This window comes from Botryllus schlosseri, chromosome 8 (genome assembly GCF_051294905.1).
Source record: "Botryllus schlosseri isolate E-star chromosome 8, Bs_hap1, whole genome shotgun sequence".
NCBI lineage: Eukaryota > Metazoa > Chordata > Ascidiacea > Stolidobranchia > Styelidae > Botryllus > Botryllus schlosseri.
The window spans coordinates 14,810,228-14,832,616 of NC_137243.1; the positions used below are offsets into that span (position 1 = coordinate 14,810,228).

The 22,389-nt window shown below is 43.0% G+C and overlaps 3 protein-coding genes across 3 annotated transcripts in view; 2 read left to right on the forward strand and 1 right to left on the reverse strand.

Annotated features, from left to right (window-relative positions):
* Nucleotides 1-1,580, reverse strand: part of LOC145444240 (CCN family member 2-like) — a 288,076-nt gene extending 286,496 nt beyond the window's left edge. Inside the window, exon 1 of the mRNA XM_080322188.1 lies at nucleotides 1,570-1,580. The gene's annotated coding sequence lies outside the window, so the exon portion shown is untranslated. The remainder of the gene's footprint in view (nucleotides 1-1,569) is intronic.
* Nucleotides 254-8,593, forward strand: LOC145444209 (mediator of RNA polymerase II transcription subunit 13-like). The gene has a single exon (XM_080322143.1). The coding sequence runs from the start codon at nucleotides 292-294 to the stop codon at nucleotides 6,244-6,246; it is 5,955 nt and encodes a 1,984-aa protein (XP_080178269.1). The 5' UTR covers nucleotides 254-291; the 3' UTR covers nucleotides 6,247-8,593.
* LOC145444215 (protein dispatched homolog 1-like) lies at nucleotides 8,594-21,823 on the forward strand. Its single transcript, XM_080322153.1, has 9 exons — nucleotides 8,594-8,734; nucleotides 9,931-10,035; nucleotides 10,155-10,278; nucleotides 11,704-11,844; nucleotides 11,910-12,048; nucleotides 13,393-13,556; nucleotides 14,835-16,390; nucleotides 17,126-17,317; nucleotides 19,273-21,823. The coding sequence occupies exons 2-9, from the start codon at nucleotides 9,941-9,943 to the stop codon at nucleotides 20,132-20,134; spliced, it is 3,273 nt and encodes a 1,090-aa protein (XP_080178279.1). The 5' UTR covers nucleotides 8,594-8,734; nucleotides 9,931-9,940; the 3' UTR covers nucleotides 20,135-21,823.
* Nucleotides 21,824-22,389: the final 566 nt, after the last annotated feature.

Consider the following 22,389-nt stretch of genomic DNA (forward strand, 5'->3'; position numbering starts at 1 on the left):
TTTCAGAAAGGGTTGCTGTACTTTCCATTGTCCGTTTGTTTTATAAATATTTTTATCACTCTAAAAGATGACAATGTAGTGACCTAATGAAAAGATGGAAAGGTACCGACACTACTTGGAATCGATAGGTCAAACGCCCATCTATCTTGCTACTGAACCAAGTTCAAACTGTAGGCACGCGCACTTTGTGTGTATTTAAACCCAGTATGTTCGGCTTTTGCCGTTTTTATATTGTAAACTGTTTTTGCACAGGTCTATCCAGATGTATTTGTCAAGTAATGACTTGTGAACATGAATTCTGGAAATTCCCTAGCAAATGGTGGGAAGCTAGATGACTGTCATTCGTCTATATATTCACTTGCCAAATTGGACTGTCTTCGGTGGAGGACTTTTACAGGATCTTTGTCCCTACCTACCAGCCCATCAGAGGATCCTATACTGGATGCGTTTGGACGATGTTTGGCGCAAGACATTGTAGCTGTGTGGCGTAAAAAGCCAAAAAAATCTTCATATTCGACTGGTATGGGTGGATACGGAGACAATACAATTAACTCGAGAAATGATATTAATAAAGAACTTTGGGTATTCTGGTGGGGAGATAAAAACGAACCTTCTGTTCGCGCAATCGGAAACACACAAGGGTTAACGTGTGAATCGGAAAGCTCATGGGAAGACCAAGGACTGTCGTACGAATGCAGAACTTTACTATTTAAAGCTATTCATAATCTTATCGAAAAATGTTTGCTTCTTCGAGGCTTTGTGCGAATCGGCAAATGGTTCGTGCAGCCTCACAGCAAAGAAGCCGATACTGAGAAATATCACAAGCTGTCCATATCTTTTACGTTTTTTATACGAGGAGAACAGTGGATATGCACCACGGTCGATATAGCGGAACACCAACCCATCGAAAGAATCAACAGCCATCAAATTTCACCTTCGAAAGAAGTCATATTAAGTCCGTACGGGCTCCGGGCTACCCTGACCGGGGTCAGTTTCAAATCGCACCACGAACAATCAGTAAAAACTGTGGTCAATGAGTGGAAACTGTTTTATCCTATAGAATATTTCGATAGTTTGAATGAGGAAGTCCCGGTTCCGCCTGTTTTGGAGGTGTATTTATGTGGCGTTCGAATGAACTATCCGTCTATGTACGTGCTGGTGCCGTTTGAGAATATTACGGCAACCAAAGAACACAACTCGAGTTGGTCTAATGACAAAAGAGCGGGTTTTGATAGCAGCATGCATGGGGACTTTCCATCTATTGGTTCGTTTCAAGACAGTGTGGGATTGTCTATGAACGAAATGGCGACATCACCTTTGCACGAGCCTCACGATCAGAACGGGTCTGAAAGTACCGAATCGCTTGTCTCCAAACTCTTGAACAGGATCGTAAGCGCAAGCCAGCTGTCTGCTGACAATGAAATTAATGGTACTGTAAATAATGCTGACGTAACGCCGTGGCCAAAGCTGTCCTGTCAGTTCCGTAGAGCACGTAACAGAACTCGCAACTATCAGCCCTTATGTAATGAAGATGATTTCGGTCAGCTTGCGCGCCAACGATACGGCAACGATAATACAACGCAATTTGACGCGCGGCGTAAAGGTGACAAATCGCGGCCGCCCGCAATACACCCTTTTCACCGAAGTTACGGCGAAGTGAATTCACAGTCCGTGTCTTGTCAACCGCAAAATCCTCAATCGATACCGAGCCAAGAGAGTAATGCGATGATGAACATCGGGCACGCTCAGACGCCGGGTTTTGTCTCTTACCCTCAGTTCAATATGGGCACGGACGAACCCCCAAAAAGTGCCGATATAAACATGATCGATCAGACTTTTTTCGGCGTTAACGAGCCAAATCCGGGCATTGAAAACTTTCAAAACCGCGATATCGATCAAGAAGGTTATCACTACGGGGTGACTGATAAAGCCATCGGTGATTCGGCGGTAGGCGAAATCAAAGAAGAAATATCGGTTTGGAAAAAAATCAAGCTGCCATGTGAAAAAACGAAGACAGAATGTCATTCGACAAACCCACCGCGGCCTTGTTTAACTCAGGAAAATCTTGACAACGACCAGCAAAGCAGCACCCAAAACCGAAGATCGGCAATGGTCGCGACTGCGTTCTCCACCATTCAACAGGAGATTTCATACAACGCAATCACGGCAATCAACAGAAAAAGAAAACTGGACGATGAACCTTCGCTGTCCGAGCAATCGGACGGTACAGTTCAGAATGGTGGCGTGTCGTCCATTCTGCCGCAGCACGTTCAGTTTGGAGGGGTGGCAGGCAACCTAGCAGGTATGGCAGTGTCTTCTGATCCCTACGAGTTTGAAGAGGACGAGATAGGTAATGATAATACCCCATCTTTTACATGGCCACACGCCGATAACGATTCGTTTAACGCGATGGCGCGAAAAAATCCGAACATCACAAGTTTGCTGCAGCCTCGCCAGACCGACAGGTTGCGGGCCATGATGTTGGAAGACCAGTCCGGACATATCAAGCCTTCGTTGAAAGAGAAAGAAGATTTGAAGGTTTCGCCTCTTGATTTAGTCGATATTTTTGATGACAACGCGACGTCCGGAGGGAAGCCACAGCTGATGCACTCGGGCATCATAAAAACAGAGAACCATACTTTTTTCGGGTCTAATTCTTGGAACGCGTTTCCTGTCACTTCCTTACCTTCTAGCGAGAATAATTTGAGCGCTACACCGCAGATAGGGGGTAATATTTTCACGGGTGATGCTATTTCTATTGGGACTCTCGGGGCGATGGCTGCGAAAAGCAGAAAGTCTACGAACGGGTACGGGAAATTGTTGGTAAACGACTCGTCTCAAGATAACGAAGTGTTCGGCAAGCATCCGCTCAGTAGACAGCCACTGACGAGTAAATATGCGCCTCTTACGTTAAAACGCACCAAACAAAGTGCAGAAGACAAAATTTTGAACGGACTATCTTACACACCATCGTGGCAACTGCCGGTCCAGCCTTTTATGAACCAAGCCGGTATGATGCCTTCTATGGACGGTCACGATGACGCCGCGTACACGAGGTCAGCAGACCCAGCGACGCCAGCCCCGAATTCGTATATTGTTCACACGCCAGCCTCAGTGCCGCAACAGTCTCCAGCACCGCAACAAACCCCGCGCACCCCGAGGACCCCAAGAACCCCGCGTCCTGGGTCCTCCCCGGCGACTTCAACGCCTAACCCGGCCGCGCATTTGCGATTCCCGGCCCACACGCCGCAAACAAGTGTGTCGTCTTCGGTGGCGCATTCAGAGATCGGAAACTGCCGCGCGTCTTCGATCTACGTAAACTTGATGCTGTCTGATTCGGTGTTGAATTTTTTCCGGGACATCTCGTTCGACCAGTGTCCCATGTGCGTGTGCTACGATAATATTAATATTCGCAGCAGAGACGTGGATTTGGGGTACATACCGTCCATGGTGGACAGCGCGTCGGAAAGTTCGTTTCCGTGCTCGTGCGGTTTTAGCGCGATACGGAACCGGCATTTGTCTGTCGGCGCCGGGCTGTTTTTGGAAGACGAACTGGAGATTGTCGGTAAAAATCTTGAGAATTTAGTGATAAAAGCAAGGGAAGCGGAACGCAAACCGGCCGCCCCCTCCATACAAGACGCGATGAGTCTTGCTTTACGACACTCCGCGAATCCTTACTTCAAAATCAAAGACGAGATCGGCGTTTTGCAGGGCAAGGTACAGGCTTACAACGTGGCCGCGCATCACGACATCAAAGAGGCTTGCGTCGACGCTATCAACGGCGGTATAACAGTGATGGAAACGGGCACGCAGCCCAAAATCAAACTGGAAAACTGTAGGAACGTGCTGCACGCTTGGAATGATTCACGCCTTATGAAAAACCCAAGTTCATCCGACATGTATCAGGTGATGATCAACTTGCAGCCTACCCTGCAAGACGCGATTCAAAATATAAAGCAGGACAGGTCTTATCAGTTTGTGCAACGTGTGCAGGGGCCTCTCACTTGGCTTGACTTTTGTAAAGACAGTAATCCTGGAAACACCGGGTCGTCTGGGCCTCTGCCAATACCCATGTTTCTCGTCGGGCAGAGCTTCGATTGGGCCACTGTCTCACCTTTTGCGTTAGATTATTGGGAGAAGTTATACCTCGAACCGTACGCCGGTAAAACGAACATTTCTTACCTCACTATATGCCCGGATATCGAGCACGTTTTTTCAGCCGCCAAATTCTTTTTCACCGAGCTAAGCCAGGCTTACGATCTCTGCCGGTTAGGCATGATGAAGCCTCTGTCGCGTAGCGACAATGGACTTATTTGCGTGTCTAATAGCGTCATGAATAATTTTACTACGCCTGACCTTAAAAATCCTTCAGAAAATGGGAGTCAGCCATCTTCGAATCCTAATAATAATAATAATCCGTGGGCAAAGTCAGTGGAGTGCTACGTGTCCGCGTGCAGGGACACGCTGTTCCCTCTTTTCAACATCAGTTTGCCTAATCATACCGTCAACGCCACAGTGAAAGAAGAACACATGCCGGGTACGATGCCGAATTCGGCCGGAAAACTAGTCTCGGGCCGCCCGCCTACTCCGTTGTTGCCAAAGACCAAAATAAACAAAGACTGTCTCGCGTCGTTTACAAGTAAAGTGAATAATAACGACGGGACCATGCTGGTGCTGTATTTTATTGACCCCTTCATCGGTGACGACCGTTCGCTTTTTTCTATTGCAGTTTGGAAATGCTATAGCGAAATCGTTAAGAGCCTACCTGACACGAAAAAGTACTCGGTCGTGATTCAAATCGTGAGTCTGGACGATATACTGCAAACCGCGGGCGCAGCTCATAAATCGAGCGTCAGCGCCGCACGTGCCCTTGCTTTTAGCTCCTACTTTCAATGCAGACATCGCATTAATAACCAGCCTTCCGAGCGTACCATGACTGTGTTTGGTCCCGCGGCGACAAGAGTGAAAGCCGCGAAGGAAGGTAAGTTGAAACACCCTGCGCCGATCCACTCTCCGGCTTACATCCTAGCCGGCAACAGGAACAAGTTACAGGGCATGCTCGTGACGGACAAGAGAACGCGAGAATGCAACATCCTCTACGTGACGTACTGTTTGTCGCACGACCAAAAGTATCTCCTTGCGACTGCCACCGACCAAGACGGAGAGCTGCTAGAGACGTTTTGTATCAACATCGACGTGCCGCCGCGACGCGTGTCGCTGAAAAAGAAGCAAAGGATCTGTGTCGGCCGGTCTGAAGCGATACAGAAGTTGTGGAAGATGTGCCAGAGCGTGATCACAAGCACGGCGACTGTGCACTGGAGGATAGTCGTCGGGAGGTTAGGCAGGCTCGGTCACGGTGAGATACAGGAATGGTGCAAGCACTTGAACAGGAATAGTTTTATGCAGTTGTCGAAGCGCGTTTTCAGCCAATGCGACCGGTGTCGTTCGGACCGTTCTTACAAGAATCAGTCCAACAGCCAGGGCGTGTACACCTTGTACAGCGCGTGTTTGATATCGATGGAGCCAGAGAGCGCGTTTACGGTCTTGCCGGACTCTGTGGTTAAAATCACGTTGTTCGGACGTAACGCTAACACCGGGCAGCAGGTGCAGTTGAAAACGCCGGAGGACGCTTCCTGTACGCATATCTACGTGTTTCCGACGTCTTCCGTGGTGCAGACTTCGGTAGGCGGTGGATTTCAGGAGAACGATCTGTTCAAGGGGTTGGGCGGGCTTTTGGGGGAAGAAGACGGCATCATCGACGGCATTAACGATTTCTTTTCAGCACCCTCGCCGTCGGGTAACACGCAACAGACGGACGATTTAGGTCACATGAAGCAACAGTCTGACAGGTTGATGTCGACAGACTTAACCGAAGAAATTACGTTACAACAGCAACCGTTGGCTTTGGGATATTACGTTTCGACTGCGCCGACCGGCCCGTTGCCGGATACGTTTTGGGCGTCGTGCCCGCACGCCAAGACCAAGTGCCCGGTGTTTTTAAAGTTTGCGCTTCACGTTCAAGTGGGCAGCGAGGAAATGGGTAACATGGGCGCCGGCGACCCGACGGACGAACATCAGAAGCTAGACTCTCACAAAACGGCCGAGGTTTTGCGATATGTTATGGAAAACTATAACGCATTATCGTGGCTGACTTGTGACCCGGTGTCGCGCGACCGCAGATCGTGTTTGCCGATACATTATTACGTTTTGGCAAGACTTTATCATACTATCAAGGATTTGACGTAGCTTGCGCGCTCCTTTTTTGTGTTTCGAGAGACTATTTTTGTGCATCGTGCTGCCTTTTTTTTTGTTTGGAAATATTACGTTTCGTTACGATCTCGTCCCTTGTCAGCTGTCACAGTGTCATAGTTATTTTCTATATCCTATCTATTGACGTTTGTATTTTCGTCAAGTCACTAAGCGCCCTAAGCGAGATCAGCTGCAGTATCAGTCAACGTTATTGAAGTGTTTCCGTTATGCATAAGAGTCCACGTTATCAAATCTAGTAATATATTTATGCGACGCATTAAAACCAGATTAGGAGAGCGCTTGTAAAATTTATAACTAATATCAAATGGAATTTGTACGACACACCTATTTGTTTATTGCATGTTTTGCAAGCTCTAGCCCCGCCAAGTTTGAATTTTGACATCGTGGGAAACCAGTGATTCTGGTTATGGGAATCTGGTGTTGAGCTGCCTTGCACGTCAATGGACGTTTTAATTGATATAAACGCACTATTTCTGCAAATAGCAACTCGTAATCTTACTGTTGCCATTGGGTTTTCAATTTTTTCAACGTTTTATTGCCCGCTCTCAATCGCGACAGAGCAAGTTGAAGGGGCGCAATGCATGTAGCCCCGAGCGCCTGGCCGCATTTCGATTTCAAGGTTAGCAAATTGTGGTACAAATAACAGCAAATACGGGCTGCCACTGTGATGCGTTTTGTAATGATATATTTTAAATGTCATAGCTGTTGATCAGCTGGATGATTATACGACTCGGAAGGGTGGCCAGGGGCTCTGCACGAACTGATATGTGTGTGTGATGCATTGACGGTGGCTGTTGCGTTTTTTGCTATATGTGATGGCTATTTATCCTGAAGTGAGGACCTGCCGATTGTCTGGAATTTACTCTGTCCTTGTTTATTCTCCATATTTTGAGCCTACCATAAATGGTGTTATTTCCATCTGAGTAGTGTTCATTATATTATTTCGATTGTGAGCATTGGTGTCACTTTTGACATATTCAGCAGTGTATTGAGACATGCGTATTTAATTTTTTCAATTGGCATTCGCCAGCAACATCACCGATATTTGACTTTTAGCAAGTCACTCCACGCTATATTTATTGGAATTGAATGTAAGGCATCCCCTTGCTACTATTTTTAAGCCCAACATTCAAAGTTTGAAAATGGTTATACAGAAGCGTCTCCTGGGTTTCGCAGGCCACCGTTAAACGTTTAGATCTAATTGATATGTACTTCTTTTTCACTTGTAGAATTTTGTCCATTCTACTGAAGCTACCAGTGACAGGACCTTTGTGTGATCATTTAGTATGGAATGTAAGGAGTTGAATATTCTCATTGGCTGTTCCATAGCACATAGTACACGTCACCGTTGCTGTTCTCACTAGTTTTCAATTGTCCGTTTATACATTACCAAAATTCCCATTCATGGTACGCATCCCTTGCTACACTAGAATATAAAACAAATATTTCATCATAATTCCATGGTCTCTATATCCCGTTGTGTATTTACACCAGCTTTGAAATCCAATGAATGTCAGATGGTATGCTGGTCCTACTGCCTGTGTCATAGTGGAAATTTGTTGATTCTTGTTCCGAATCTCTAACTGACACAAGTAAATTGTACCGGCCACCTTGGACGATTACGAGTGTCCCGAGTTAATTCCAGACCGTCGGTTGGTTTTGCTGAATGTCCCGCTTGCGTGTTGCTTTGAGATTGAACATTAAGATTCTCTGCATACGCGAGGCTGTCTGTTGAAATCAAGTTCAAAGCTTATGTCGTCAAGCTGAAAAGTCACACGATCCTGTGTCTAGAGCAGGCCCGAGACATTGCCTGGAACGAATATTTCTGTGTCGTACGAAATATTGCCAATCTTATCTCTTTCGAAATGCGATCCACACTTCCAAAATGGAGCCGCATTCAAGCGTCTCGCTACCCTTGTCAGCGTAATGGTTCAATGTGTTTGTCGCTCGCTTGATGTTTTACATTGTGTCTTTGTGTCGCGGCTTTTGCATTTGTAAGCTGTATATCTCAGATTTTCTCTCGACTCCACCAGCTTTTACAGTGTCTATTTTCCTAATTGAATCCTATGGTATTTGTAATGTTGCTTTTGCCGGCTTGTCTCTTTGCAATTCGCAGCATGACACAGATTTAATTGTAATGATAGACAACGTTATTGTGCATAATATTCTATACACTGATCAATATGTTTAGGTACTGTTTCTCCGCGTTTGCCAGTCGGGCGTTTTAATAAAATATTTTTATTATCAATTCCAATTTCTGTTTTCTACATTTCTTCTCCATTATGTGGTTGCCTACATTATTCTTTTTATTTGTAAAATATAGGTGTATATGCCTACTTATGCATCGCCGAGTGCTGGTATGTCATGTTGTGAAGAAGATCAAATGTGGAGAGGGATTATACAATCTTGAGCGCACTGCTGGACTTATTTGAAGCGTTCGACATCTGATTTCTTGGATTAGATGGTGAGTACGTCGGCCTTGATGATATCCTTGTGAAGTGTATTGCCTTTTAGCTATGCCTTTGTGAGTGTACTGGTGTTCCAATGTTGTCTGATTGATTGGCAAGATTGCAAAGAATGAACTGATTTATGAGTATATTTTGTCGATGGTGATGCCTTCACCAAATACGATTTGGAATTATTAGTTATTGAAAACGAATGGTAATGAAAGATCTGATTGTGTACTACTAACACTTATAAATATAAATTAATGGTCATACTTGTCAGAACAATAGCCAAGTGGATGTCAGATTACGAAGAGCAGTTTACTAGACTCACTGTCTTGACTGTTGATGACTCTTGATTATGTTTTGAAAGTAGGCTTCAAAAGCTGTGGGATCAGGTCGACTACCAAGAGTGCCTCAAGATATTCCTAGATTCAGTGAGAGCATTAGACTCGTTCAGCTAATGTATTTAGAAACTATAGGTACTGCTTGATGTGATGAAATTCCTAATTAATACCTTAACATTGTTCCTAAAAATGATATCTCAAATCCTATTCTTTCTGGGAATATGTTATTTTTCTCTATTTTATGTATTATGCTCTTTGTCCTAGGAATTGCCACCCTAATTGGTTGGTAGGCACTCTCCTCCAGTTTTAATGCTAGTTTCCAATGTGGAAGGCTTAAAACACTGATTGGCTGCATTGAAGCATACGAAACATAGTACAAAGCTACAAAGCTTACGTGAAATAACACATTTTCGAAGTCATAATCATCCCATAACCTTGTCACGAAGTGCAATGAAATCGGTATAGTCGAAAAAATATCAAAGCATCTTTAATGCGGTGGATAACAGGCATTATTTTAATTGCTGTGGCATAAAAGGTACATATTTGAACTTTGACATATCACATTCTGTTATGACGTCATATAGTGTGATACTCGAATACTCGACTCGACTCGAAGCATAATACGTGATTCAGAATCGAATCACTCAGGTACTCGATTTTGCCCAGCCCTAATCCTAAATCAGTCTCCAAATTGGGTGTGTTATAACCGTAGATTAACGTCAGGTGATTTTTTCAATATCATATCGATGGGTTCATTCGTTGAAGTATGCGTATAGTCTTCTTGGTAATTGGTTCACTGGTGCTCCCATGCTGTGCAAGTCGGCAAGTTTGTCCAGCTAATCCCTTCATCATTTGTTTTGCTGGTATAGTATTACCAATATGGTTGAAGAATCGGAAAGAAGTGAAAACTCGGTTCTCAAAAGTATACAAGAGAAAAGGAATAAGAGGAGGGAGGAAGAAAGGAATGTTGGTTGGTGAGTAAGTTAGCTACCAGTACGACCCTTTTATTACAATACAAAAAGCTGTCCACACATTAGGTATAAGATGCAAACGAGTACCGCAGAACGCATTCATTTTGTACTTGTTTTGTTAGGTATTCTTGGCTGCTGTCCGACTATCCAGTGTTGGTGTTGTTCTTGTGCACTTGTCTCATTGCTGGCAGTGTAGCCGTTTCTGTGATTTATGTTGACCCGCCAGACTTCAGCGAACCATCAAAAGTAAGCTGCTTGTTACTATGCTGAATCTGTGTCGCAATCAGCTTTGCATGAATGTTGGCGCTGGAGTTCGAAGATACCTCTGTACCACGTGTATGATGTAAAAGAATAATGTACATTATGATTTTCATATGAATTGGGAGAGGAAGAAAGAGATACTTTGTTTTGGAATCGCATATATACGATTCCGGTAATTAACATTAAGACATCAACAGAACCGCTGTCAGGTTTATCTAGGCTTGATACTGCTAATAGTACATAAAATACGAAATGAAGAACACAACTAAAAATCATAAGCGGGTCGGTTATAATGCTGTACTATTTGTATGTTTTTACTGTAGCCCACTGTCTGTATGGCACACCCTACTTTATTTTGCTAGACTTGGGTGTATTTTACACTTATGTTTGATGAGTGTTTGACCCCAAGTTTAACAGATTTCGTAATTTCTTTACTATGTTGAAGTCTTATATTTAAAAAACTTGATTGCTTATTTAAGATAGGGTTTCACTTGGATGTATCGTTAAAAGTCTCGCTAAATAGCACTTCAGCCGCATAGCCAATTCAGGAAACTGTATGATTGTCATTTGTTGCTTACATTTGGATTGGATCGCAGTGCTCAGCTCAAGCCAAGATCTATTGAGGCATTCTTGGTAGTTCTGAAGAGGCACCGTTTATGTTAAAAAGTAGTTTCATTTAGTGTTTTTTATCCAGCAATTCCATCATTTCCATTGATTGCAAGGTCAAATATATCTTGCGATCAAACACAATGGAGATGAGATGAGGCAGATACACTAATTACAAGCATTGCATAAAAAGTCACATTAACAGCCCCCACGTGAATAGTGGTAATGTGTTGATGTCGATGCTAGCTGGCCGATTCTAACCCAGCATGGGCTGTGCAAGTGCACTGTGCAGTGTGCGGGCCAGAGTAGACCTAGCAGTATTTGAGCATAATCCATATGCCGCTATCATCAAATTGAAATTTTGGTTTGGCAACCGTGCCTACAATTCGTTAAATGTTGGTGTTGATTTCTAGCCTTGTTACATTGTCTCACTATTGGCTTAATCCCTGAGACAACCATGTTTGAATTATTCATCGTTACGGGCGATTGCGCCAGATTTCATTTCGTCTTGTATTTGCTGCAATAAAACCCAATTTGTACTTTATCGACAAGAAATTTTGTTAATTTTTCAGTTCAGAGTTGAAATTTTAAACCCTATCCCATCAATGCTACCATAATTCAAGTTTTATGCAAATTCAACAGGAACCACGGCAAAAAAATCTTTTCAAATGGGCTGAAATTACATGTGTACATGATATCATACATATGCTAAAACTGCATTTGTTGCATGATGCAACTTGCATCAATGACATCCTGCCTGCTAATATTCACTGAATCAAATATGATGTTACTTTTTTGCTGCAGGGATTCGAAGTGAGAGGGACGGATCTAGCAGATCGTGTCGTAACTTGGAAAAACTTGTATGATAACACCGGTTACAATCAGACACTTGCCACCTATCCTACTCTTTATGCAAAACGCCGTGTGGAAGCTCAGAGACAAATAGTACTGTCAAAGAATCGAACACACCCTTACCGATCTATAATAGGTCTTATTTTCAACTTGTTCAGGACAAAAAGAAGCGACGTCTTGACAGAAAGAAAAATAAAAATAAACGGAAAACCAAAAACTCCCGTTCTAGACTGCGAAGGAGCGCCTTTATGCCCCGATGGAACTTCACAGAGAATGGATACTTCTGTTACAATCCAAGTGAGATAGGAACCTACCGTATGGACTTTGCTTGATATCCAGGATCATTGTACCGCCATCAATGCAATGAAAGGCACGGTGCTTTTTATACGGTGATCATCGAACCATCAATGGTGACTAATACCACAATAATTCCTCCCGAAAGTAGCTATGTTAATATTGAAATAACAGAGGTCTGGCTGGAAGCAAGATATGGGGAGATAATCTACACGAAATTTAACACATGCCAAGATTGCTCACTCCTAATGGTTGTGTTTAGTTTCTGTTAATGTCTTGCCTACATCAGAAATGACTAATGTACCGTGTAGTGAATGGAAACAAGTACTGATTGTTCATGGTTTCTTAACAAAATTCACTTTGAATTGCACCCATTGCACTTTGTGTCTATGACGTCAATGTAAGTTTTGTGATAACTAGTGGTAACGCTAGTATGCTAGACTTGGCTATTAGTAACTTAGATAGTCTGATATCAAGACTGGAGACTGTGATATTTCTGGTTGCATTTATCATTCTTGCGCCGAAAGAGATTTGCTTTTGTATACGATTACTACAGTAATCCCGGAAATTTTGGAGGTGATGTCCTTTGTTCAAGGGTTTTCAGTACGGGATTCAAGGCTGTTAACTAATCGAGTTGAAGTATGTATTATTCAGCGGATCACTTTCAAGACTATTTGTTCACACTTCTTGTGATCCGACTTACTCGCTGAGACTATATGAAGGCCTATGACTCTGTACCATTGTGCTAGTAATCAAACAGTGTTGAATCTTAGCATCATAGTCCGTCATAAGATATCTTACCCATGTCAGGTTAATGATTTTATAGTTGAAATGACAAAAATAAGGATAACAAGCAATTACGAATGCTATTCACGGTACCCAGTGCTCACAACAATGCTGGAAAGTGAATACTGGTAGCACCTTTTGTAACTAAGATCAGTACTGATATTTTCCATATTCCTGTGTACCGGTATATCGTGACTAGCTCCTAATAGATTTCCTTATATAATCTGCGATGCTCATTACTCGCTATCAGTTGCTGATGTAATTGTTGGAGTGCATGTATCGATTATTATCTTCATGCTACAATCATTCGGTGAAATGTAAACTTTTTGGGAGTTCAATGATGTTTGATTCTCAAGCCAAATTAGATACTCGGTCATTCACATTTTAACCTGGTAGTCTGGTAATTTTATTGTATGTGTAAGTGTAATCAAATGGTCTACAAACAACGAGCTAGGTATATTTCTATCCAAATCTCGTTCAAAGATGATCTTTCAACTTCTACTTCACGATTAGGCCTATTTCAGATCGGTAAAATGCCAATGACTGTTTGATAATGTTTAGAGTCAAACTATGCACGATTTGTCTTGGAGTCGACACAGCAATCTTCCCTTTGGAGCGTGGAAGGCTTGAGCAGCGTGTGCCAGGCCGAAAGAGCCCTTCTGAACCACGTCACTTATTCGGATGTGTGTATCCATGCGGCAAGTCCGTCCAGTCATCCTGTTGACGTAAGATGATAATTTTGTAATCAACTTCTGTGCGAGCTATGGATTACTGTTTTTCAATTTTGGTATGAATTTGATTCTCAGTATAGTTCAATATTATATTATCAGTTTATCACTTGCATTTTGGTAAAGGACACATACAACGATGAAATTGTTACGGTATTGTTTTTAAATGAACTAAGTGTACTCTAATTACCGGAGGGCACTCTGTTCACGATTCAAATTGAAATCACCGACAAGATAGCGTAATGGTGAAGCGTCCGGCTTCTTGATTGGTAGGTCGTGGGCTCGATCCCCGGCCGGGGCAGACCAAAGACCTGATTAGTAACACCGGTATCCATGACTTCCCCGCTTGGCGCTCCTGCATTACTGGGATAGCATGGAGCGGGGGTGCAAGACTCAGAATGCCGTACAAGGCTATATCTGCACCTACCTTGTCCAGCGGCATATGCGGATTATGCACTCGAGGTAGGCATATGCACAGATCGTGTATATGTCTATCATGAGTCGGTGTATATGCCGCAAAAATATCAAGGACAAAATAAACTACGAGACAAAGCCATAGCGGTATGTTGAGACATGGGTATCGGAGGGCTTTTCCATTGAAAGTCTCGTAATATTCAAAATTTACTGTTCAAGGCACACAATAGATTATTTATCTAGTAGTGGACCAGATGTGACATTACACGACAAAATAATAATGAAACTCTTATTGTTGCTGGATCCCATAGAATATAGATAATTGGTTTTCGATGTCGTTTAAATTTGTATATGGTGTACAAATTCTTTTTAAAAGTGAAGTATTTCATGATTATTATATTTTATTTATGATGTCGCTAGTTGATTCATCATTTGGGATGAATTGCTGGTGTAATGAGCAAGAATTGCTTGATGTCTCGTCTTGAACACAGTGTGTCTCATCTTACTCTCATCCGGGGGTAGGTTGAGACGTTTGAGCAACGATTTTTGAGGGCCAAGAAATCCATAAGTATGTTGTTCAATATAACTCAAGACATAGTCATAAATAGTACAGATCACAGGCTTTCCATTGGTACCAAAATTAATCCTCATAAGGCAATACTCTTAGAGTGGCGTTGAAATATCAGAAAAGTGTCTCATCTTGGCCCCCTCTCCCCTACATCTAACATCGTTGATAGACGATGGTACAGTAGGTACACATAACTTTATTGGCTACCCCAAATTTTGGGATGGCAACCCTGCATTGAACGTCCGCCTATCCCGTATCGATCCAACATGACAGTAATGGCCGGCATATTTCAGGTCGCCACCTCGTGCTGTCCGACTTTCTCCGTCTCCAACTACGTCGCGTACCTCGCCGGCGTCTCGTCGTGCAGCGCCATCACGAGCCGCGACCTGCGCAAAGTATCTTCCCTTTTGCGCGACTGTGCGCCGTTTTACGCCAACAAGTCGCTCTCTAGCCACTGCTGGAAAAGGCGTCGCGACGAGCGTCTCGACGAAAACGACGGTTGCAAAGGCGCGCCGTCGCGTTGTGTCAAGTATGACGCTGTCTTCTCGGTGTTCCATTATCTTGCTGATAAAGACTTTTTGACCAGCATGCTAAAAAGTGACAGTGATTTTAAATATTCTCTGCGTCACACGGCAGTTTTCCTGCCTGCTATGAAAAATAGGGGCTTGCTGGACTTGTATTACAACAATTTTCGCGATCCAACACTAATGTCTGGCACGGGATTGCGCGTAGCTGGCGTCGACTTTGGGTTAAACGACCATGTTTTCGATCGAACCCTGCAAAGTGACATGAAGTACCCATTAGCGGCGATGGCTGCTGTCATGGTGATTATCTCGTTTTACACCAAGTCCATTTTTGTGACAGCCATGAGCGTCATAGCATCTGTCAGTTCGTTGTTCATGGCTTTTTTCTTGTACAAGGTCATTTTTGAGTTTACGCATTTTCCATTTATGAATTTGACCGCCATTATGGTTATGGTCGGGGTGGGCGCCGATAATGTGTTTGTGTACTGCAGCGCGTGGAAAACGTATAAACAGTTTGACGCCCGCGGCTCTGGGCCTTACGGTAGGAAAAACAATGGCAAGCTTGACCCCGCCAGGCTAGGCGTTGTTACCAGGATGACTTTAAAACACGCGGCGCGCTCGATGTTCGTGACTGGCGTCACGACGGCGTCCGCATTTTTGGCGAATTACGCCAGCACAGTCACTGCTATCAAATGCTTTGGGGTATTCACGGGACTCACCGTGCTGATGAATTTGTTCCTGTGCGTCACCTGGCTGCCCGCCGCGGTTATCGTGCACGAAAAGTACTTTTCTCAAATCTTTTTTACTATGTTCAAACGCTGTGTCGCCGAAAAAGGCCGCTGTTCTTTCTTCAAATGCTGCTCCGTCTTCAAATGCCTGCAAGATTGTTCCCGGGTGTTTTTCCAAAAGATACAAATCTACATTATCGTGAAGTTACGATGGTTTTGGCTGTTTGTCGGCGCTGCGCTAGCGGCCGGTGGTTGTGTCGCGATATTCGTCCATCCCAAGCTGCGTCTGCCTTCGAAGAATTCGAAATTTCAGTACTTCAAGTCTTCCCACCACTTTGAGGCGTACGCGTTGACGCTGAGCGATCGTTTCGATTTCGAAAACGAGGGGATCGGATACATGCCAGTTTCTGTGGTCTTTGGCATCGTGCCTATGGACAATGGGAATCCGCTGGATCCCGATAACAAAGGGAGCATCGTCTTTGACAAGCATTTCGATATGTCGCACCCACAGAGCCAGCAATGGCTGTTGGATTTTTGTGCGAAAATACGGAAGCAGCCATTTTACAAACCCCACGGGGGGGAATACGATGATTTGAAGTAAGTCGCAATCATTAATATTCGGAACGCCGAGTGTACCCACTTGTAATAGCACACCTGCACGAGCATTCATTTCATCGGTGGAAATTTTTCTCATGTTCGTTTTAATAGATGCCGTTATGTCAGACATAATGGCGCGACTCCGTCTTGTTCGTATTACGTTGCAGTCCTTGCATTCGTCAAAACTGCCGGAAAATGAGAGGTAGTCAGTATCAAATTACCTCTGTTTAGTTCCAAGCTCTCGATTGATCAGGCTTTCCTTGGTCTAATTGATTTTTGTTGTTGTTCTGCAATAGGCCTACTTATACTTGTATGTCACTTTTCAAAGCGGGGATAAAATGTTTCTGATTGTTTTTCTCCCGGTAAAGAGCAGTCGAAAAATGGATTTCTGTCATTTTTTGTGCGATGAAATGCACTGTACTGGTCACTGCAAATTGCATAAATGCATATTCTAATTTTGAAAAGTAGGCATGTCTAGGAATTATTGGGAATGCATCTTTCGACACCAATCCAAACTTCTGAACGGCACCAACAGATTGAGCATATATCTGTTTTCTTATCGTCCGCGATTATAGATAGCGTGCATCAATTAAGCATCCCCTACACTTGGCACCTTGCTCTGACCAGATTCAAGACGAATATATTTGATACGTTGCTGCCTCGTGACATCACTTATTCATGTCTGCCTAAATGATAAATATTGCTGATTTACCGGTTGCATTATCGACTTTGTAGGATATGCTTCATTGAGCCATTCAAGGAGTGGATGACATCTGATTGCGTCACGGCAGACAACTCCGATAATTCGCCGTGTTGTAAGAAGACCAAATTTCCGTACCCGCCAATGGTTTTCGAGAAGTGTTTGAAGAGGGCTGTTTACAAACTGTACAACACAATCAGTTTCGATCGGTTGACGCCTGGCCCAAGGTATGACGTATTTGACGACTGCAGGTCACTTGCAAAATCTTTCAGTAAAATCTGCCGCTATGTTATATTAGGGTTTTCTTAGTTTTTGACAGTGATTGAAAGAAGAATAACATATGTTTAAAAACAGACCGTTTGTTATGCAAAAATGAAAACAATCTACAGCACAACTACCCCTGCAAGGCGATAATGCCACAGTCTACTACCTGCCATGATTAAAATGTAGCTGTAAAATGCTGTACATTCATTGGCCCTATTATCGCGTAAGTAATTGAACTGTTGTCTTATATTCTATGTGATTTGTTACAATATTACTATTCTAGTTGTGTGGAACGTAATGTTTAGTAATAGAAGATACCAAATCATCGCAATTGCGTGTAAATAAGTTTTAGGACCCAATAAGGATGCAACGGGATGTAAGACTTGTGCGCATAAGGGGCTAAACGAAACACTACCTAACTTATATTAATAGGATTCACACCCACTTTGATAAACCTGATCCTATTCTGTTATCAAGTGGACGGCCTTGTATAGGAAATCGTTCATATTTCACGAGAGGCAGATCGTTGCGAAAGCGATTTGAGTTTCCTGAATGGTCTGATCGGATGTTACTCTGTCATTTTGGAGTGAAAGTGCTCTAGCTGGTATCTGCACGCTAGGTTCAAGCCTCGTGTTGCGACTCTAGGATGTGTCACTACTGTCATATATTGCTATTGTCAGGATTAACTCGTATCCAGCCTGGCTTAATATTGTCGATCCCAGATCATCCATCGGTATGCTACTTTGTGTACTAGTTGTTTTATTGCACATTGAATTTAATCCAATTAGTTATGATCCGTAACTTGTGATCCATGCAATATCAGAAAGACGTAATATTCTTTTGCATTAATCGGTAATAATACTCCGTCAGCAATATTGTGTGTGTGTCTTCGATCACCAATTTCGGATATATAGATATCAAAATGTACATCAAAATCATAAATTCGATTCTTTTTGGCGAGAAATCACCTAGGAACACGCGTTTTGGCAACCGGCCAGCATTGACTTGGCTGATGTCCAGATGCATTAATTTAATTTCATAGTTATCATTACTCCGATTTTTCTTAACTTTTCCGTTTGCACGGATAGAACCGTTGAATCTGGTTTCGCATGGATAAGGGCGACGAGTATTTGGTTATATTAAGATACCAGTCGTAAACGAGCATCTATGTTTCCCTTGATTTTTGAAACATCTAATACAGGGGTTCTTGAACTTTTTTTTTAGCGCAGACGTCATAATTAGATTCTCTATTGTGACCTGGTCTTAGAAAACTAAGGTTGGCGATGACATCGATTATAAATTAAGAACAGCCCAAATTCTGAGTAGCATACCCACAAAATTTGGCAAATTATGACTGGCTAGGCCCTATTCACTTTCACCCAGACCTAGTCAAGGCCTGATTACTAGTTGCAGTTCAGTGATTACCGATTACTGTTCCCATCTTCTCTGTGGTTATCGTGATCTCTGTGATCACTGAACTAAGACGAAATATGCGCATAAGTCGAAAATAAGAAAGATCTTACAAATAAGGACAATGTACTTTATAGTTATAGTTTCAGCATTTTCCTTCTGCGGACCTTAAAACTAGTCCACAGATCCCAGTTTAATAGCACTTGATCAAAAGAAAGACTAGTATCTGCGCAGAGAGAATAGAATGGTTTTTTGGAGCGTGTGATCGAGTTGCATCTAGCATCGTCTTCACGTAGTTTTCTGTGCACTCTGGCTCCTGTTGACGCGGAGATCGTCATGATCTTATCACAGGGTACCAGTCAATACCGATAAAACCACTGTTTTGTACCGCATATTGCACACATTTTTTGGCCTCATCTGTTGACGAAATGAATCTCTCTCTATACTCCTGATACCACTGTAACATAAGGCCGACTATCGTTATTTACGTATCGGCATTTTACCACAGATTCGACGAGAATGACACTTTGCGAGCGGTCATCATAGAGTTCCAAAGCGTGCAGCCCTACACGTCGTCCTACCAGGACGTGGACGCCTTCTACAAGGACATTAAAACCTGGATTAAGAACGAAAGCGACCACGCGCCCGAGGGCCTGCGACACAACGCCTGGCTCCGCAGCGAGTTGGAGTTCTACTCCTTACAGCTGGGACTCTACCAGGGCACTGTGACCGCAATCGGATTGTCCATGGGCGTTGTGTGCGTGACACTGATAGTAACGACGTGTAGTCTTACAGTGACTATTCTTGCGAATGTTACCATCGCGTCTACCATTTTCATGACGGTGGGCGTGCTAGTGCTGTGCGGATGGGAGTTGAACATTCTGGAGTCTATAACAGTGTCGATAGCTATTGGTTTGAGTGTTGATTTCACGGTGCATTACGCGGTGGCTTATTTGTTAGCGCCGGCTATGGGTAGGACTGAAAAAGTGGAACACTCTGCCAGCTCGATGGGACCTGCCATCGCTCTGGCGGCCCTGACCACTTTTATAGCTGGGCTGTGCATGCTGCCCGCTCAAGTGAGCGCGTATTACAAGTTCGGGGTGTTTCTAATGCTGATCATGACCACGAGTTGGTTCTACGGGACGTACTTTTTTCAGTCGCTTTGCTGCGTGCTCGGTCCCAGGGGTACGCCGAAACGCTGCTGCGATTGTAGCGGCAGTAGCAACGCGGATGACCGATGCTCGCGTAGCTTGTCGACTGCGGCCAGCAAAAGCAGTAAGACGTGCGGCGAAGGTAAGGTTGCCTCGTCGGAAAGTCAATCCGCAGCTATGATGGAGATGTCGTCATGTACGTCTGCAGCCGGCGACTGATATTATGGTTGGGCCAACCGGTGAATTCAGCACGTGGTGGCCCATAATCCTACTCCAAGACTACCCCTAACCCGAATATATTAAAACATATATACCAAGTAACCATTGCGGAATTGACCAAGTGCCGAAATTCTCAGTTCACGCTCATGTTCGGTGAAACATTAATTTTTGAATTTATTAATACGATATTGATGACTCTCTTCATGGCGCTGTGGTGATTACAAGTCTGTGATGACGTCTCCGAGGCATGTGGGCGATTAGCTCACTGTCGACTGCAATGTATTGAAATTGATTCCAAATAATAATAGGATTGTGAAGAGGTAGTGTCTGGAAATTCCACTTAGAATTGGAGTCACGGATAATGCTTGCACCCCTCCCTTTTCTGCGAGTTTGGAAAATTTTATACAATAATATTACCGTACTCTTGTGTTGATGTCATGCTTCTGTTGATTCAATTACCGATGTGACGCTTTTCAAAATATTGGACTGTTACCTTTCTCTTTTCGTATGCACGATTTCTCGTCTTTCTAATGGGCAGCTACAAAGCGATCGACTTAAAGAAGTGTGCTAATATTCTTATAGCGTGTTATGAATAATTTCAATCACTTGTATATTCTGCCAAAGCTAGGATCACAACCATACCATCGCACTGGATACTTGCCATGCGTAATATTTTCCCTGAACAGCTTCATGTTTCTTTCTTGGTTATGTTGATCTGCAGTTAGGCTCGCTCATGTGTGAAATAAACTGTTTTACATGTAGTCCTTGGCTTATTGGAAACAACATCTCAGTCTTTTTTTATTTTACGAGATATTAGAATGTTGTGTCGTGTGCAAAGGAAATCTTTTTCTTGTAGAGTTTGGTGCTGAATTCGATAAGAGTCTGTATTTGAGTAATTTGTAGACTTATTTTGTTTGAAATCTTTCATCCGATATTTCTGGGGCCTTGAAAGCGTAATGGGTATTGGGTAAAGATCTTTTGTGGAAGTTTGCCTTGACCGAATTTTATCATATGTTTCACAATGCACAATATTATGGTTTTTACTGCAAACTGCTTTTTATATGTTTTACCTTATCTTATCACGAGCTGCTATGTTGTGATGCTTGCAATTTTTCCATTCAATTGTACCGAATTTCAACAGCTGTATTTATATTGTTATTTCAATGGTGCCAGTGTATAGTTCCTGTTTTGTCTGCAAATTTTCAGAAGTGTTCAAAATAGTCACTGATCGTTCTGGAGCAGTAGTAATAATGCTTTGAAATTTGTACTCTGTAGAAAAAATGTTTCATGTGACCATGTCCCAGATATATCCTTGCTGGCAACTCAGAATAACTTATGAACTGCAGAATGGTCACTGTGACTTGAGCACAATTGGAAATATTACTTTGCTCCAAATCCATCCAAGTATTTGAGCACTGAAAATAGTTACATCTTACATGTACTCTTTTTATGACTGCTCTGTGGTCGTTTTGTACCATGTGTAATGTGTAGGGCTTCACTCGGCTATACAGTAAAAATTGATTTCTTCTTTGTTATTGACTCTATCTATAAATGTAAAATTGTTTGCCAAATCCGAAAGGTGATTGTTCTGCGTAGCACCATTTTTGTGTTCATCAAGTATTACAAGCTTTGAATTTTTGCAATATTTTTCACTTTCATAATTATCTACCTTTTTTTCATCTACAGAAATTTATTTATTGTAGGCTACAATGACTGGTTGATGTGAGAAATGAAGAAAGTTACTTTTGTCACAAATGGGAAGTGCGATACGCTGTGCACTTGGAATTACGGATGCCACACCACTAGTACATTTTTTGGGAAATACAACCAAACGAGCTTAGTCGATGTCAAATTTCAACTCATCAATATTGCTTCTCGTAGCATTAATGTAGGTCAGGGTTCACCAACACGCGGCCCTCTAGGTCATATTTTGCGGCCCGCGACATGATTTGAAATTTCGTAAGAACGCATATTTAAGCATTTTGAATGATGAAATTGATGGCAGTTTGAAAATATTGTGGTTGTTGGTTGCCGAACATCACTATTCCTCACTAGCTGATACGGCTTCGGCGAAGATAATACCGGTAGCATTTCATTATGGGAGAATTTGTTGACGTGAATGGGCATATGGAGCCATTAAAATTTTCACATATTTTTTGACAAAATTCTCCATCCGATTCTCCTTCAGCTATTCTCGATTGTTGTATGTCGTACGAAATCGTACGTTAATGATGAGTCTCGCCATGACCATCACC

Bases quoted from the DNA above. Each gene is read 5' to 3' on its own strand.
- LOC145444209 (XM_080322143.1), top strand. From the start codon at position 292: ATGAATTCTGGAAATTCCCTAGCAAATGGTGGGAAGCTAGATGACTGT.
- LOC145444215 (XM_080322153.1), top strand. From the start codon at position 9,941: ATGGTTGAAGAATCGGAAAGAAGTGAAAACTCGGTTCTCAAAAGTATA. The intron at 10,036-10,154 runs GTGAGTAAGTTA...TTGTTTTGTTAG, and splicing joins GAAGAAAGGAATGTTGGTTG to GTATTCTTGGCTGCTGTCCG. The intron at 17,318-19,272 runs GTATGACGTATT...ATTTTACCACAG, and splicing joins CGGTTGACGCCTGGCCCAAG to ATTCGACGAGAATGACACTT.